The 18,742-nt window shown below is 41.2% G+C and overlaps 1 protein-coding gene across 4 annotated transcripts; it reads right to left on the bottom strand.

The window, feature by feature from the left end:
* Positions 1 to 1,621: 1,621 nt before the first annotated feature.
* si:ch211-235m3.5 (BICD family-like cargo adapter 1) lies at positions 1,622 to 16,768 on the bottom strand. 4 transcript variants are annotated; one of them, XR_003409550.2, is made up of 11 exons: positions 16,423 to 16,768; positions 14,586 to 14,801; positions 10,545 to 10,661; positions 10,048 to 10,194; positions 9,435 to 9,614; positions 7,914 to 8,063; positions 7,106 to 7,183; positions 6,311 to 6,420; positions 5,969 to 6,089; positions 3,023 to 3,289; positions 1,622 to 1,748 (listed from the first exon to the last, which is right to left on the bottom strand). XR_003409550.2 is itself a non-coding variant. In XM_026996361.2 (10 exons), the coding sequence occupies exons 1-10, from the start codon at positions 16,669 to 16,671 to the stop codon at positions 3,092 to 3,094; spliced, it is 1,566 nt and encodes a 521-aa protein (XP_026852162.2). In that variant the 5' UTR covers positions 16,672 to 16,768; the 3' UTR covers positions 1,622 to 3,091. The 4 variants fall into 4 exon arrangements, 3 of the variants coding, with proteins under 3 accessions (XP_026852162.2, XP_026852164.2, XP_026852163.2); XM_026996361.2 differs by having other exon boundaries at positions 1,622 to 3,289; XM_026996363.2 differs by lacking the exons at positions 14,586 to 14,801; positions 16,423 to 16,768 and adding an exon at positions 12,949 to 13,139 and having other exon boundaries at positions 1,622 to 3,289.
* Between the last annotated feature and the right edge of the window lie 1,974 nt (positions 16,769 to 18,742).

Raw genomic sequence — 18,742 nt, 5'->3', positions numbered from 1 at the left:
GACCTCAGTAACAGGCATGCTACAGCCCTAGCTACAAAATCCAGCTAATTTGCTGGAGTGAGATGATCTAATCTGGTCAATGATAGTCAAGATAGTTGAAAAAATGGACATCCAGGCAAAAGAAATATCTTATACTGTTAAACCAGCTGATTACACTGTTAGACCAGCAAAGGCTACGTTTTGGTTCAGTTGTGTTGGTTTAGCTACAATTTCCGACAGGGTTAGGTTAAACAGCACTTCCGTTGTGCTGTGAATGGATTTGCAGCGTTTCTGAAGTGGCACCGTGTGCGTTGTGATTGTGATGAATGTGCTTTGTGTATTTGCAGCGCAACGGGTCTTCGCGGCCCCCGTAGTGTGTGTGGAGTGAGTCACGCTCCAACTCTAGTCAAATTAAAATGCAATTGGTCGTGCTGGTCATATCTTGTTCTTGTCTTATCGGAAGTGTGATATTTATAGCTACATGCATACAAAATGTGATTTGAAATGAACAATTCTCGGCATTTAGCCAGAAAACCAGATTTGTTTTATACACTATGGCATAAGTTTGCATGGGATTATAAAATAGTAGCTAGCCAAAAATTGGATTTTCTTTATCGTTTTTAAGGCTGCGTTATGTACAGCCTATCATAAATAAATACGCGCGAATAGGATCGGTCTGGTTCTTTCTGTATCACGTATATCATGATAAAAGCACGGTAACCGAAAAACTTACTTTTCACTTCCAAAAGACTCCGCGCTGGTCTCAGAAGTGCACCTCCTCTCCGTGTCCTCTGCAAACAGCAATTCTGTTTTGTTGTGGTACACTTCTATTGTGTTGGGACTGGATTTGCAGCGTTGCGTGCGTTTTCTGAATTTGCACCGGGTTGTGTTGTCATTTTGATGGATATGCTTTGTGTATTTGCAGCGCGATGGGTCTTCCCGGCCACCGTAGTGTGTGGGACGTGTGACTCACGCTTCAACTTTGCTAAAATGAAAATGTAAATAAAAAATTTGGCTCTGCTGGGCTTTTTGTAGTATTCTTTAGAAAGGCTCGTCTTTCGCCGCGTTTTCGATTAAGCGCGCATACTTAAGCACTAATGCATTTCCGTAGCCATGACTTCTTGCAAATGTAATGTAAGTTCAACGTAAACGCATGCATTATCCTATTTTATATAAAGCAGAATTGATTTGCGGATCGACGTCTACTGTGTTTTCCAGTGTCAGCTCGTGTTCTCCATTGGTTAATGCAGGAACACGGTTAAATGCTTTCATGAATGGTTTACATATACGTGAATGCATAATTTATGTCTGCCATAAGATCCATGACTATTTTAAAGCTACGTTTACCAAACTGGTCCCATTTTTACTATGGACAGAGATGGCATAAAATTCTTTGCTGCCGTGGTGATATCGGAGTAATTTACATTTAAACTATTAAACCTCCACAGTGTTATAGCTTTAAAATATTTGTGTGTGTGTGTGTGTGTGTGTGTGTGTGTGTGTGTGTGTGTGTGTCATCTTATCATCTGCTCTGGACGATTCCATCAATTGAGTTTTTAAATAGCATATTATGATCAGATAAAAGCCAATATAATCAAACAAGCCTACTTGATTGTTATTCAACACACTCCATAGTCAGAACTCATGAAAAAGCAATCTAAGGTCTTTTAATCTTTACACAGGAGCTGTCAATTTTTGCTATTAAAGCCTCTGATGTTAATGATCAGGTTGATGCTTGTATCAAGTCCAGAGCTGGATCAGCTACTGTTCTGTTTAAAAAAAAAAAAAATCATGTTCACATGCATAAAATACTCAAGTCCACATGTTATCCTCTTTGCATTTATCTGTACAATGCATTGCTGCTGATACAGTACTCCAAAGCATTTTACCAAAATTTGTCATTCTACAATAAACAAATTATTTAAAAAATTTTTTTGGGGGGTGGTAAAGTTTCCAATTTGGAATGGTTTATGAGTCAGAACAATTTAGAAGTAATTGTACATGTACTGGAATGCACACATCTCAAAAGATACCCAGCAATAGGGATAGGGTTAACCCCAATACTTCTATCCAGTAGTAGTATTATTTCACCTTTAGATGATCATTTTGTATGACTGAACAATAGAGCTATTTGGCCCAAGAACAACAAAATTTGAGAAACTGTAGAATTGACAGTTGAATAGCACTCACTATTTGATGAAAAACATCTATCATATGGTTAATGTGGAAAACTAATTAAATTTGACTAAATAATGTAATAGACAACAAACCTGATTATTTACAAAGTCAAATTCAGTGCCCCACTGGGACACATCACTAAAATATTTCTGGACACACAAGTGATGCCTGAAGAACTTGGGCTGGCCCTAACTAACCCTAGAACTCAGGCTGGCCCTAACTCTAACCCTAGAACTCACATAGGCCTAACCCCAAGTCCAACCCTAGAACTCAAGCAACTTTTGGTGCCCATCATCAGGGACACTATTTGTCCTTGTTAAAAAAAGTCATTACTATATTACTCCTATTATATTTCTGGATATTATAATCTACCTTTACACATTTAACTAACAACTTGTCTATTTCAAGAACAATTCTTCCACAATCTAGTATTAAACAGAGGAGGATGGGCTGCCTTACCCTAACCCTAAACCATGTACCTATCAGTCTTTGGTACTTCCAGCTCAAACACTCATATGCCCTACAAACAAACATTGTTTCTGAACACTCTTGATTTCTTTGCTACTTATACTACTTATATGAAGTTCTCTCACAATTTGTTATCATAGTTAGTATAACCATTTTTTTTTATCATGATACTAAATCACTGCCTAATGGTGTTCACAGCCATACCACACCTATGTCTGGACAGTTCAATAGCAGTGCAAGATCCATTTAAGGTTGGTCCAGCAGAACTCCAGCTCACATTTTCACTCTTATTGTCATTCAGTATCTGACGTTATATTGAAAATGTGGTCTTAACACACTTTATATGTCCAGTTAGTCCAGGCCAGCGACTGCTTACAAGAGTATCTACTTCACCTACCCTCTCAGCTGGGCAGGCCTAGGGCTGGAATTATTTGCCCAGTTTGAGCCAGTCTCTCCAGGTCTGGAGTTATTTGCCCATTTTGAGCCAGTCTCTCCAGGGTGACTGGATGGGAACAGGGCAGGGGTTGGGTGTGCAGGTGGGTGAGGCCTTCCAAGTCTTGTGAAGGAAAGAGAGGTGTCCGGAGCGCTTCCTCTCAGACTGAGGCTGCTGGTCTGTCTGGTGCTGGCTCCGCAGCTGCTGGTTGATGATGATCTGGATGTCGTCCTTTAGAAAGTAAAAACATGCCAAGGACACTATGAGGATTTTCTTATGGGTACTGTATCAAATCAAGAGCCTTGTACTGCACATGCTGAGAATTGAACAAATGTTTTTCTTTCTTTATTTTGAATGATTTTTGACAGAGCATGATGGCCAGAAAGGGGAGATTGAAGCACACTGTAATCAAAGCATACTGCCTTATTGCTACAGTGGTGAACCAGGCAGGGTCATAACCAAAACAATTATCTACCTGTTGGTCACAATGGAGGGACAGATGAAGTACTTCCACTTACATTTTATCTTTATTAAGTTGGCTTGACAAAGTCAACTTGTTTTCTTATTTCTTCTTATCATTTTTCCACTGCAAAAATTCCAAAGCTATTTCATCTTCAGTTTTATAGTGAGAACCATTAAACTTTCTGGAAACCTTTGTCCTATACCTGAAAGAGTTGCTTGTGCTTTTTAGATTGTTACCATGCTTCCATCACTATTTTTCCATCCAACTATATGACCACTTTTACCCATAGACTTTCATGGGGCAATTTTTTTAACTGCTCCCATTTTGTCAAATTTCAAGATAAATCCACCAAACTTGTTGTGCATGATCAGATGAGTGACAGATAGAAATTACCCATCCACTTTTCACCTTTGCCCATCCCTCAATTTTTCATTTTTTTTCAATTGTCATTTTTCTCTGCCTTCGAGCTCATTTTATTTATATGTCTAATATCACTAAACATCCTTTTAAAATTTTCCTCCACTCATTATTTATTCATCCTTTTTTCACCTCTCCATCATTTGGAGTGCATTGATTTTACAACTCATTCAACTGTAGAGATAGAACAACTAAATTAGCTATACTGATTAATATGTTAGATTTGAATATAGAGAGAGTTGCAGACTGTTGGACCGGAGAGGGAATAAAGTTCCAGAGTCAAGGAGCACATCTGGAAAAGGCACAATCACCATAGCCATGTAGGTCTGAGGAAGGAACATCAAGCAGGTATGAACGAGCAAGGTTTTTTTGGACTTTGTAGTTGAGTAGGAGTATTTTAAATTGAATATGGTATTTTACAGGAAACCAGTGGAGATATTGGAGAATGGGTGTAACGTGATGGTGAGCAAGTATGGGCGAGAAGGCAGGAAGCAGAGTTCTGAATCATTTGAAGTCTGTGAACAGAGGAAGAGCTAAAGTAGAAGAGAGTTGCAATAGTCCAAACGGCTAGAGATGAAGGCATGAATGAGAGTTTTTGCAGTAGACAGAGGGGGATTGCCAAAATTAAGTAATGTTGCACAGATGGAAAAAAGATGTTTTAACTATAGAGTTGATGTGAGTACTGAATGTAAGAATGGAATCAAGGATAACACAGGATTTTTGAATGGGAAGGGGGGGAAAAACAACCATATCATCAATAGAGAGAGAAAGAGAACCTGCTTTACTGGCAATGATTTAGCAACAGGTAGCATGACTTCAGTCTTCTCACTATTTAACATGAGAAAATTGCACTTCTTCCACTTCCTGTAATCTGATGGATAGGTTTCTAGCTGATCAAGAGGTGAATTTTTAATGGCATTAGTACTGAGATAAATCTGGACATCTTCTGCACAGCAGTGGAAGTCAAGGTTAAAGTGACGCAAGATATGTGCTAAAGGATGGGTGTACAAAATGAATTGGGGGGGGGGGGGGGGCTTAAGAACTGATCCTTGTGGAACCCCTTGAGTGACGGAAGTGGAAGAAGTATAGGCATAGGGAGTAACAAACTGTTTTCCATCAGTTAGATATGATGTGAACCAGTCCAGTCCAGGGCAGAGTAGTTGATGCTCAGCTCACGCAGCCTAGACAGTAAAAGACACTGTCTTACCATGTCAAAAGCAGCAAAAGAATACAGAAAGCACCAGAATCCGAAGACTTGAGGAGATTAGTGATTTTTATTAAGGTGGTTTCAGCCATGTGGTAGGGATGGAATCTGGACTGCAATGGCTCAAAGAGATTGTGGGTTTCCAAATACATTTTAAGATGACTGGCAACAATTCATTCAAGAACCTTGCCAGAAAATGAAGATTAGAGATAGGCCAAAAGTTATCCAAAGCTGAAGGGTCCAAACCAGGCTTTTTGTATAAATGAGTGACCACAGCAATTTTGTAGATAGAGGGAACCTGAGCTGTACATATAATAAGTCTGTTCTAATATCACTAAACAACTTTTTACCCTTCTCCACTCATCCTTTCACATCCCTTCATCCTGTTTTAGGAATCCATAGATTTTATAACTCATTATAGCTGTAAAGATATAACTGAAATTGCTGTACTTCAGAACTACTGGGACCTACTGGGAACTACTATAATGGTTTTCAGTTAACATGGACATAGTTTTTAGGTTGTTACAGCAGATTTTGGCAAACCAACTTAAAATATGCTTACATTAGGAACATTAGTTACAACAGTTGTTTTAAAATCCTGACACACATTTATATTTTGGTCCTGAAGTTAAATACCACTCATCTAACAGGAAATTTCCCATATCAGGTAGGTAATCAACTCTGCCCTCAGACCCTTTCACACCATATTTTTTCCCATTCACGGCTGGTTTAGGTTTAGATTAAGGGTATGGCAGCATGGCGGACCTTTTAGGATTAGGGTGTGTTTGAAGAGTTAGGATTAAAGTTCCCTTGTGGAGCTACGCACCTGCCAGGCCTCCAGTTCCTGTGAGAGCTGCAGCTTACGCTGGACAGCCTCCAGCAGCTGGTTGTTCAGACACATCATGTCATTTTTGGTCTGCACCAGCTCTGCCTCTACCGCTGTTTTTCTGTAATAAGGAGGAATAAAAAAAAATGCTGTCACCGACATGGATGCCTTTGCTTTTCTTTTGTTGCAGGACAACACCATCATTGGGATTATAATGATTTAAATATATCATGGAAAGTGTGCTCTGTTTTATAATAATCTTTTGGAAATTTTACAAAAGAGCACTGCTCATAACTTACTTGTTTAAGATTTCACACATGGATGAAAGGCTCCAATACATACTTTGCAATGGCATCATCTCTGTCCTTGATAGCACGTTGGACAATCTCTTCATCCAGTGTGCTATTGGCTTTTAGACGCAGTTCAGTGTTCTCTTCTATGAGCCGTGTATTCTGACGGAGAGAAAGAGAAGGCAAGAGAGATGAGGAAGAACCATCCCTGTCAGGGCAGTACTGCAACACAGAATGCAGTGAGACATCAAAGGACAAGAGGTTTGCTATAAAAATAGCTAAAATGTCAGAGTGGTCAAACCAGAACATGGCCAGGTTGTAAAGTATAAATCATCCAAACTAAATCAGCCATAAACTGGCATGTTTTAATGGTATAATTGTATTTGTTTACAAAGAGATTTACATGACATAGATAAAATATTAAATGTATAAAACATACTAAAGAAGAAAATAGAAGAAAAATGAATTAGAAAGGGCATAAAAAGATTTACAGTTAAATAGAAAGAAATTTAAACATAAGAAGACCTAACTGTTGTTAAATCTACATATAAACATCAATATGTAATCTTTCACACAAGTACATGGGTCTGTCTACAGGCTGTGTAGGTAAAATAACCTCTTTACACTTGCACGAACCCAGTCCATTTTCAAATGTAACAGGAGCCAATCTGTGTCTCAAAATTGCTCTGGCCTTTTATTCTTGGACTTTTCTAACAAAGGGACATAGGCTGAGTTGGCCGCCAGTAGCTGTCAGCTGTAACATCCCAACTCCCCCAGCCATCATCCTTAATGCCCCAAACCGCAGAGCCACCAGCCCTGATGCCCCAACCCCCCCAGCCATCTTTACCTGATCCCACAGCTCCTGCATCTGTGCCATGTTGTCATGGGGCCCACTCCCTCCCCCCACAGTGGGCTGCTTTAGGTCCTGAAGACACAGTGAAACACAGATTTGGCACATTTTTGCTGTAAGATGCCCCTTTGTTTGCAGCCTAATGTGTACAGTCTTGGGATCAAGTAACAGATATGAATGACTTTTTGTTGTCAGTCACTCTCTCCCGCACTTCCGTGTAAGCTAGTTTCATCTGACACTCCCAAACCAAGCTCTCAGGAAAAGTTAGGCAAGATGATAGCAACTTAGTGAGCAGACACAAAGCCCACGTTTCATATATACTGAACTGACCAAATGACCAGGCATTAGAGACCTCCCAGCATAAAATTGCACAAAAGTAATATACAGTAATGGTGGGCTCAGAATTGATTGTTTCATGACATAGCATGCAGCATACAAAACAACAAAAATAATACAGATCCTCTACCCAGTACAAAAGGAATTCTAAAAACACATACTTGTTTAAGTAGATTCTCACCTCAATAAAGGCATCACAACTATGCAACAAAGAAAATGCAATTTAAAGATTTTTCTACACATTAATGCAAATAGATAACGTCTGAATTCTACCAAATCCATGTTTGGGTCCATCTGCACTACGAGGTGATGGCACAGTTTAGACGAAGAATCAAATTTCAGACACTGAAAAGGGCAACTTGAAAAGAGGGTCAGCCATTGTTCAGGGTATTGTTTGCATGCCTGTGTGTGTGTGCGCGCGCACATGCATGCTTGTGAGTGCGTCTGTCTGTCCGGCCATAGCGCTCACCTTTATTGTCTGATTGTACATTATCCTTTCTGCTACATTCCTCAGATGTCCCAGCATGACTTGCAGGCTGTTTTCTTGGTTTTGGGGAGCATCTGCGCCATGGGAAACAGGAAGCAGCATGTCCAGGATGGAGCTCACTTCCTGTCTAACCTAAAAACAAGTTTAGATAACAAGTGTCTCCAGTCTTTGTCACCAGATTTACAAATAAATAAACAAAACTCTTCAAAACACTACTCCCTAATGCTCCATAAATTTTCCCTAATGCTAATGGTTCCCTAATGATCTTTTAAGTATTCGATATCACTTCATTAGCCAGCTGTTTAAGGTTAAGCACCTTGTACCAAGGGGATAGTGAGTACTCATAAACTCATCATCTACATCAGTATACCGACATGACATTACCCAGGATTATTTACTGCTTCTCAACAATCACATGACAGCTGCTAGCCTGGGAATGTGTAATATAACACATGATTCCTCTGATATGAAGCTTGCTACTGTGTCTATTTACTGCTTTTTAACAATATAGTTCAATTATAAGATAGGAGTTTATGAATATGTAATTCCGCAATCAGTGCAATGTCCATGTATTGCTCATTAGCAGAGCCAGAACCTTGTTGACATTGTTGCATGATAGGTTCAGGAAACATTGAGCATGGCAACACACAAACACTCCCAAGGAAGGCCTGAGGTGCTTAACATGTCATCATGAAAGTCGCTAATGACTCAGTCTTAATTTTCCCGTTACAGTCAGAGAACTTCCTCCTTCAGTGAAGCATTCACCAAAAGCCTTGGAACTAGAAGCCTTAGAAAAAGATCTCAGCTATAATAACAAATTCACATGCTATATAAACATGCTTACTGGCACACAAAAGTTCAGAATCAATTTTGCAAAGTAAACATCACTATATAAAAAGACTTAATTAAACTCACTGTGGAGGTATTTATACATCCCCAAAAGGTGCAACTGGTTTTTCTTTTTTTGTGGTTACGGTTATTTTAAACATGCTGAAGCAGTTTGGCATGGCTCATGTATGACACCTCCTATTACAGAAATAGCTACTCACCCAATTACTGTCCACAAATGAGAGCAGACACAATGTGTCACAGTCATTTTTAATGATAGTCAGAGGCTTTGGGTTTCACAGTACAATTATACCAAGAGCTCTGCCCACATGGGCAAAACTTGGCCTTGGGCAGCAGATTTTACACTAGACCTTGTTTGCAAAATTACCTTCAACTTAAAGATTAGTCTTAACTGACGTGGACAGAAACTAGACCAAACAAATTCAACAGTGACATGTCAAAGCTTGGTTCTGTGTCTGTGCTTCCTGACAATGCCTGCATACTGACAGAGGTGGCACCTCTTTGTAGTCCAAATGGTATGTTCTACTTAGGGGCGGGGTTAGGGTTATGACCAGAACACTCAATTTGGGGCAGGGCTAGGGTTATGTTTATGTTCAGGTTTTATGGTTGGGGTTATGTTTATGTCTGGGCCTTTGCTTTATTCTGGTGGCTCACCTGCTCTTTGTCCTGACTCCAGCCCATAATGTCCAAGCTGCGCTGCATCTCAGAGAGCAAAGAAGTGTCTCCGTGCCCACTACGCTGGAGCAATGTCATCTCCTGCAGTTCCTCCATCTGGAATTGGAGGTCCTTGACCTTGCTCCTTGCCACTGCCACCTCACCCTGTGACTCCACTAGCTACACATGCACAAAATACATAAATGGAGAAGTGAAAATAAAGTTTCCAAAATGTAGGGCAATTTTGTGCTCCTGTTCGTCAGGACTTCAATGTTCAAACACCTGAATAAGGAAAATGCTGAAGAAGAAGTTAATTTCCTACAGTAAAGTTATATATGGGCACAGAACCAGTCTATTTATTGTCTGCCCCCTCCCCCGCCCTGCCCCAGGATCATTATAAGTCTCTTAAGGGCAGAGAATTCTTGATGCACCAGATTCCAGACAACCAAAGAAACTGACAACACTAGACCTGCAAGAATCCTGCACTCCTAGTCCTAGAGAACCATGCAAGGGAAAATGACTCTGGGCCATTCATTAAATACCAAAAGAATAAAAGCTACTGAATCACTTCACACAGAAACATGGAGTAAGAGAGCACATGTGTGGACCATACCTGCTGGGTCTGTGTATGACATTGCTGCTCCTGCAGGGAGAAGCGTGTGTGTAGCAAAGACACACTGTCTCTCAGAGCTGCATTCTCTTCACACACTGCTGCCAAGCGCTGTGCCAGATCTCGCTCTCGTTGCGTTAGTCGTGCAACCTGAACACACATGCATGCACGAACATACTTCAAAAACAATTTGCATTGAAGCCCCTGATGTTTTGAATCTAACTGTGCTAACTGATCATGAGCTATGCAAACAGCCCTCATGATCAACTCAGCTCAGAATAGTTTTAGGAACCTTTACAACTTTAGGACTATTGCCGACACAGTAAGGATATAAATTTAATCACAATCACAATCATGTTAGAAAGGAGACCAGAGCAAGAGTCTAGATTTTTACAGATGTTTCGGCAATATACTGGGGATATTAGATTAGGTTTGTATCTATGCCATTTATGATGGTGTCTACATGGCCACCATGTTCTGTGTACTATCTTCTATCTTACCTGATCTTTAAGTGCACTGAGCAGCTCCTCATCCTGTGGTCTGGAATGACCCCTGTCCCTCAGCTCCTGCTGTAGGTGCTGGAGATCTGCAGTGAGTGCTCGCTCCACCTCCATAGCCTATACACACAGACACACACACACACACACACACACACACACACACACACACACACACACACACACACACACACACACACACACACACACACACACACAGGCATGTAAATGCATGCACAAACACAAACACATGGATTAGGTGCTCATAATCATGTGTGTTCAGGAGTAGTCTTCAGGATTCAGGGCTACTCCTGGTTTTTAGCATGCAGGTACTGAGTGGGTATGGAAATCTCCAGCACAACATTCTGAACTGAACATTTAAGAATATGGCTAGTGATTCACAAGTAGCATACATGCATTTTTAACACTATTTTAGCAGTAGCCTGTAAAATCATGTCCAATCACTTCACAAAAAAGTCCTCTGCTCTGTATGCTCACTAATATTAGATGAGTTGCCTCATACAAGAAAACTATTTGCAATATTGGAAACATGTTTTCTACCAGAATGAATGCACCTCTTTGACCCATCAATGAAAGCGAGTTATGTGTACCTGGCCACCCTAAAACAAAGTGTCTGTCTGGATGATTCACTGCAGTGGGATTGACTGAGCTGTTCTCAGGCTCTCCTGTGAGAACCCATCATCCAGAAACACTGGAGGATCCAAGCCTGGCCCAGTAGATGGGCATGTCACCTCATTCCTGGCAGTGACATCACACTGCATCACTTCTGTGGAGGGAAGTGCTGTCATGGAGCTGGAGGAGGGGGGTGGGGGCAGAGGTGAGGTACACTTAGCTAAATCTGCTAACATGGTTGGCCATGTGATTTTCAAGAGTATCTGAAATCAGCTTATGAACACTGGAAAAACTGAAGTATATGAATACTGAAGTACTTGAATATATGAAGGCCTTTGAGGCATTCAGAAGGAAAATAAGCCAGCTACAGAAGTCTACAGAAGTTTCAAACAGGGTTCTACTTTTATTTTGAATGTATGCTTACATTCCAGCTTGGTTGTACTAATATAAGGATATCTGGATAAGGTTTCCATGGAGACATCAAAGAAATTCTGTATGTCGCTCTGGACAAAAGTGACTGCTAACTGTAGTAAACTCAATGTAAAAGAACCCATAGCAATAGACAAGCAATGTTCTTAAACATCTTTGCTGGTGAACACTGCCACATGCCAGGGTTGGCACTGAACATTAGTACTAGAAAATGAAAACAGTGTGAAACCCTACTGGTGGAACCTGCATCGCAGACATGCTTCAAAAATCCACAGCTAGGTACAAGATGATCGCGGAGTAGTTCACACACCAAAGCTTTTATGCCAAAGCTACATTTTCACACAAGAATACTGACAGTTCACAACACAAAAACAGAACTGTGTCAGGTCTTTCTCTGACTATGATGCACTGAAAAAAAATCAGTGGTTTCTTCATACATTTATTTCCTTTCCACCTCAGTAACAGCACAATTGTGAATTAACACAATCTCCAGAACCTCAAGGTTGATTTCCAGTTTAAGGTCCCCTAATGATGTTTTTGTCCCATAAGCAATACCAGGAAATGGTAAACCTCTTTGAAGGTTATTTTAAGTGTGTGGAGGAAACATAGACTAATATAAATTGGTCACTTCAAATGTGCTGCCCTTTCCCCACACTATAAAACCATTGGGTTAAATATTTCTCACCGCTTTGTGCACATGTGAAATTTAGCAGTTGTAAGAGAGACGGTTATTCTTTGACATTAATCTAGCAAACATTATTAAACCTGTCACTTTTACACTATCACACTTTGAAAGACCAAGGTTCATTAAATGCAGGACTATAGAAAACAAAGATTTCTAGCAAAAAACCTCCCCTCCCCCCCCCACCACCACCACACACACCACTTTGCTGTAACATACTTCCAAAGAATTCCCTTTAAATCAACACTGTGGACATGCTGTTAAATGCACATGTTAACACAAGCTGATAACAATAACATAATTCATGTCCATTTCTTTGCATCTTAGCCAGTGGCCTGAGTGTACTGAAATTAATCTCTGGGCTGATGGATGGGTTAGGAACCTACTGTAAGCAGTGGGCAGTGGGTACTGGTACAGCCCAGCACTGCTTTTCTGGCATGCCTGTTACTTTTGGGAGTTTCTCCTAATATCTCCCACTCTCTCTGCCCTGCTTTGGCCACAGCACGAAAGCTTAAGAGAGGTTGCGCACATGCACGTTAATGCATGCTTGCTTACATACACACACACACACACACACACACACACACACACACACACACACACACACACACACACACACACACACACACACTCACTCACTCACTCACTCACTCACTCACTCACCATTCCAGGCGCTGGGTGCTTAGAAGCAAAGGAGCTGTCGTTCAGTTTGTCGGGCAGGGACACATCAGTGACCCAGCCATGTAGTTCCACTACCTCCAAACCCTCCGTCACACGGCTCTCTAACTTTGCCTTTATACCACTCAAAAACAGAGAGTCATCCATGGTGCAAGCCACAACAAAATGATCCCCCACCCCCTTTCCCAACACACACACTTCCTGCTCCTTGTGAGCGTAGATCGGCCAAACGTCATTGTAAACATGTGCTTTTAAAAAAAAAAATTGGAACTTTGATTTCTCGGAAAAGCCTGTTGCAGGGGCCAGCTGTCTAGCACTGGGGGAAGTGAGAGGGTGTGGCCCCTCCCCATGGAGAAGGTGGAGTTAGATATTACACCAGCCAAAGAGCAAAGCGGAAAGCGAGGCCTTGGCATCCGCAGCATTTATTTCTCCAAAGCCTTACAGATTGTTCATAATAAAACAGATAAGACGTTATCACCAGCAGCTCTGCATTAATGACGACTGCGCAAGAGCTGACCTTACAGGGCCTGTACTCAGGAGATAAGATTAGAGGCAAGGAGAAAGCCATGAGCTCAATGGCAGCTTTCACTGCCTGAAAGTCAGAAATGAGTAGGATAGCCATATTAGCTTAAACAGAAAACATACGCTCCTTTACAACAAAATGACAGAGGGATAACTGGACTCCAGCAACCTGCAGAATAGAACAGTAAGGTCATTCAGCAAGAGCAGATCTGAACAGGTCCTCTCAGCCAGAAGCTGCTGCTGTACTGCATTGATTCATCAAATCCAGCTCCACCTACTCTGTGTTCATCCCCACCTACTCTGTACTTAGCTGTTGTTTTCCTGTCCTGGTCACAGACTCCGTGAGCTCAGTGAACACACACTGGCTCAGGAAGGAAGGAAGAGGAGTAATACTAACTATTCTGGCAGACAATCCTGCTTTTTAAAAATACAGTGAATCTTTAGCAACATGATGACTAAATGAACTGTGAGAAGCAGATTCAGAGTTAGTACTCTGATTCCAAGATGCCTGATTCACATGTTCTCTGGATTGCTTTCTGTAATAAAAGTACTGATCTAGGATCAGTTTTTGAGGTTACAATCACCATTACCAGGGGATTAATCAGTCCCAGTCTCTTAAAAAGTGAGTAGAACCAGAGGTCCTGGCCAGTGTTTAAACTCTGCAAGTCTTATTACTTGGGATATGTGATCACTGAATAACAAAGGTGTGTCACAATGAGTCAGTGAAGGAACAAACATAATGGCGCCATAAAAATAGCTGCACACTACAACTGGAAAGACTCTTATTTTGTTCATTATTGTATTTCTATGACTGTAGTCTGGAGTTAAATAATTAAAACTTGTGGATGGACATGGAACATTCCTTTGCAGTCATTTAATATTTACATAACTATCTGCACAGTGCATCAACACTTTCACAGTTCCAAAACTAATCAATTTGTAATTTCACTACTAAAATCTGGATTTCTAAAAAAACAAAAAAACAACAAAAAAACAAACAAAGAAAGAGCCAGATCCTTTCAGGTCAAAACTAAGGGAGAGCGAGAAAGAGAATATGAGAGTGAACAAAATGGTCTGCTGAGAGCCAGGTAAGCCCTCACCGTGTTCAACTGTTGCCGGAGGTGCTGACTCAGCTTGCTATGCTGTCGTTCACTGCGGTTCTTCTCCCGCTCTGCCTCGGTCAGGGCCTTCGTCAGGACCTTCACCTGGGTGCTCAGCTCCCGCACGTCCCGCTCCAGCTCACCCTCCTGGCTCTCCCACTGCACCTGACAACCCTGCAGCTTCAGCTGGAGAATGTGTCTGTCCTGCTCAAGAACCTGCACAAAAGTACACACACTTAAGAGAGGCACCCCCCCCTCTCCTTAACAGAGGCAGACACACCCCCTCTCCTTAACAGAGGCAGACACACCCCCTCTCCTTAACAGAGGCAGACACCCCCCTCTCCTTAACAGAGGCAGACACACCCCCCCTCCTTAACAGAGGCAGACACACCCCCTCTCCTTAACAGAGGCAGACACACCCCCTCTCCTTAACAGAGGCAGACACACCCCCTCTCCTTAACAGAGGCAGACACACCCCCTCTCCTTAACAGAGGCAGACACCCCCCCACCCCACCCCCGCTTAACAGAGGCAGACTGACATTTAGTTATGTAGTTAATGCATAGCTACCATTTCAGTCCCATTTTCTACTAATTGAGACACCATATCCAACTTAAAGCAAAGATGTTGTCTTTAGTATGGCAGAACAGTGTAAAGAGAATGAAAGCTACACCTTCTGAAATGTGAATGATGCCTGCATGATACAGACTTGCTAAAGAGCAGAATGGAATGGAAACCTTCTGACTGACATGCTACCACATATTTAAAAATAACTTTAAAATTGTGTTTCTGAGCATTCCTTGCCTACAAAGACCAATACTGAAATTCATACCATCAGTGCATCTCCAGTTGTATGTACCAAATAGGGCCTTCATTGAATGCAGAGAGATAATACTTATGTTAAATAAAATGAAAGGATATAATAAGATAAGTATAAAAGATAGACAACAGACTCTAGTCTAGCAAAGGACATTCTTCTGTAAAAGGAGGTTTATTTACATGACGCTTTTATCCAAAGCGATTTACAATTATGACTGAGTACAACTTAAGCAACTGAGTTAAGGGCCTTGCTCAGAGGCCCAACAGTGGCAACTTGGCAGTGGTTGAACCAGCAACCTTCTGATTACAAGTCACATACCTTAACCACTGCCCAACATACCTCTTTACTTTGGATATCAGAAAAACTTTCTAAGCAAACCCAAGAGAAGAATATGAAAGCATTACAATGCGACAATCACATCAGATAAAAATAGGCAACTTATCTAAGCAAATATGAAGATGTAATTTTATGGATTGATATAGATATATACTGATGGGCAATGGAGCGACGGATTGTTTCGGGTTTGTTGTAAAAATACAGGGCTGAGCAAATCTGCACAACGACCACGCTAACATTTTATTGTTGTCAAATTACAAACGAGCTGCATAAATAGTGAACACGTTGCAATGGGAAAGTGAATGCAGTAGTTCTTTTTTTTTTTTGTCGTGAGATATTCAAGGAGATAATAAGAGATAATCTGATATCAGATGTGAGGTACGACGCGGAATTCTGCAGTGAGCAGTTTCCTTGCATACAGTGATGCAGCTGTACTTCCCCTGCTACTAAGGGTTCATCGTCCCGTGCATCAGTCCCAAGACTGTTTTTAAAAGGTAAAAGACAAACAGCGAAACAATGACCAACACTCGCATCACCCACGATGAGACCAAACTAACTTTATCCCTGTTGTAAAATTACACGAAGGATTTACTATTTGTAGCAGTGACAAGTGGAAAAGTCCGCATCGAAGGATGACAGGATTTTCCACCTGTGCTATATGTTCGCACATCGCATGACTTTACCTCAATCTTGTCAGCGTACTGCTCGTGGAGTTTACTTCTCTCTTCTTTCAGCTGGCGATTTTCCAAAAGAAGAGCGTTTCCAAGCTGAGCAGCAAGAATAAGTTCTTCTTCGTTTTGTCTAATTGCAGCAATAAGTTCATTACCATCTTGGTAGGCAGGCAGTTCTTCCGAGTCGAATTCATACGAGTAGTAATCCTCCTGCAATTCCATTTCGCGAGATTTAAAATAAAGTTCATCTACTCGACTCATTGCTGTCCAAATAAGCGAGGCTTACTTGTTTGAGGACTCGTAATTATTAAGATATACAATTCTTTTGTTCCTCTTTAATTCTGGAGCTTCTGTCTAGCACTAGACCACATATCCCTGTGATAACCGAGGGAGAAGGAAGGCAAGTCCTTATCACATCTATCATGGAAAAAATGGCACGCGCCTGTCACCTGCAGGTGATACCGCGTGCCGCGTTTCAACTACGCATTTTCATCGAAACACAAGAAGCTCGCGAATAAATTAGCTGAATTAATACATTTGTTTACTTTCTCAGTTATTTGTACTAAATAGTGTAGCAACACCATCAACCTACTACAGTAGCCTGTCTACGGCAGCCTTCTTCACACCGGCGTTAGTCATTTAATAGGCCTAACTGTCTTGTGGATGAAAAAAAAACTTTTCCCCTAGTTATCAGCCTAACCGAAAGGGAGCCTTAAATCCATAGTTTAAATGTTAGTAAGTCTCTATGTTTTTCATTTCAACTGTATCATGTCCTGTCCCCCTTTAAAGTAACAATGACAGTTTCACTAAGTACCCTGCACTGGTTTTCTCCGGAGACCGGTTCAGCGCTTAAAGGAAGACGTGTATAAATCTGTGGCCACGTTCAGCAGGTCAGGGGTCATACCAGGGGTCAGGCCACAAGAGCTGTGTGTCACCCTTCCCCCACGCGTCTGTACATATGGCGCTGGGCGGCAGGAACACCAAGCGTGAAAGCTGGTACATGAAAAGCTAACCACTCGTTGTTGGATGGTTTACCATTTTGAAATGAAAGAACGACGCTACCCAGAGAGCGTGCTTCAATCGTTCTGTGAGATACCGCTTTCAGAAGCGGGCTTGGTTGGTTTTAATGCTCAAATGTGACAATGGCTTCTAAAGGAACCGCTTAAAACGCCAGATTGCGGTCAGTGCCCTCCTCTGATATGCCAAGCTACCGATACTGATACTGTACACAAAACCTGATTAATAAAGCGCTTATATCTGATGATTAGCGAGTATGCTTTGGATATACATTACAATTAAAATTTAATAGTTAGTGTTGTGTCTGAAATAAGTACATCATTTTTATGTTTTATCATTTTGATTTTAGCAAAATTCCACAATCATAAATGTAAATTTAGTAATGACAAGCCAATGTTAACGTCTTTATACAGGAGATGAAACTGTATGTTTGGACTATTCTGTTCTCAAGCAATAGGAAAGCTATGAAGACTGCTGATATTTGTAACTCACTAGAGGTCTTTGTATAACTTAACCCCCAATTAAGGTTATTAAAATTAATGGGGGGGGGGGGGCATTGAATGCTTAATTTTGGGCACTCATTTTATCTGTCACTCCTGTCAAATGTCAAAAAGAAACTTGGAAGTGGTATTAAAAAAAATCTCTCCAGTAATGTATATTGAATATATACTGCCTGGGCAAAAAAAAAAAAGGTCACACACTCTAATATTTAATTGGACCACCTTTAGCTTTGATTATGGCATGCATTCGCTGTGGCATCGTTTCCACAAGATTCTGCAATGTCACAACATTTATTTTTGTCCAGAGTTGCATTCATTTTTCCCCAAGATCTTGTATTGATGATGGGAGATTTGGACCACTGTGCAAAGTCTTCTTCAGCACATCCCAAAGATTCTCAATGGGGTTCAGTTCTGGACTCTGTGGTGGCCAATCCATGTGTGAAAATTATGTCTCATGCTCCCTGAACCACTCTTTCACAGTTTGAGGCAGATGAATCCTGGCATTGTCATCTTTGAATATGCCTGTGCCATCAGGGAAGAAAAAATCCATTGATGGAATAACCTGGTCATTCAGTATACTTAGGTTGCTGAACCTAGACTTGAACAACTGCAGCAACCCCAGATCATAGCACTGCCCCCACAGGTTTGTACAGTAGGCACTAGGCATGATGTGTGCATCACTTCAGCCGCATCTCCTTACCCTGATGCACCCATCACTCTGGAACAGGGTAAATCTGGACTCATCAGACCACATGACCTTCTTCCATTGCTCCAGAGTCCAATCTTTACGCTCCCTAGAAAATTGAAGCCCTTTT

The sequence above is a fragment of the Electrophorus electricus genome, chromosome 7, assembly GCF_013358815.1.
Source record: "Electrophorus electricus isolate fEleEle1 chromosome 7, fEleEle1.pri, whole genome shotgun sequence".
Lineage (NCBI taxonomy): Eukaryota > Metazoa > Chordata > Actinopteri > Gymnotiformes > Gymnotidae > Electrophorus > Electrophorus electricus.
The sequence above is the reverse complement of the archived record's forward strand: the minus strand, read 5'-3'. Positions and strand labels throughout refer to the sequence as shown.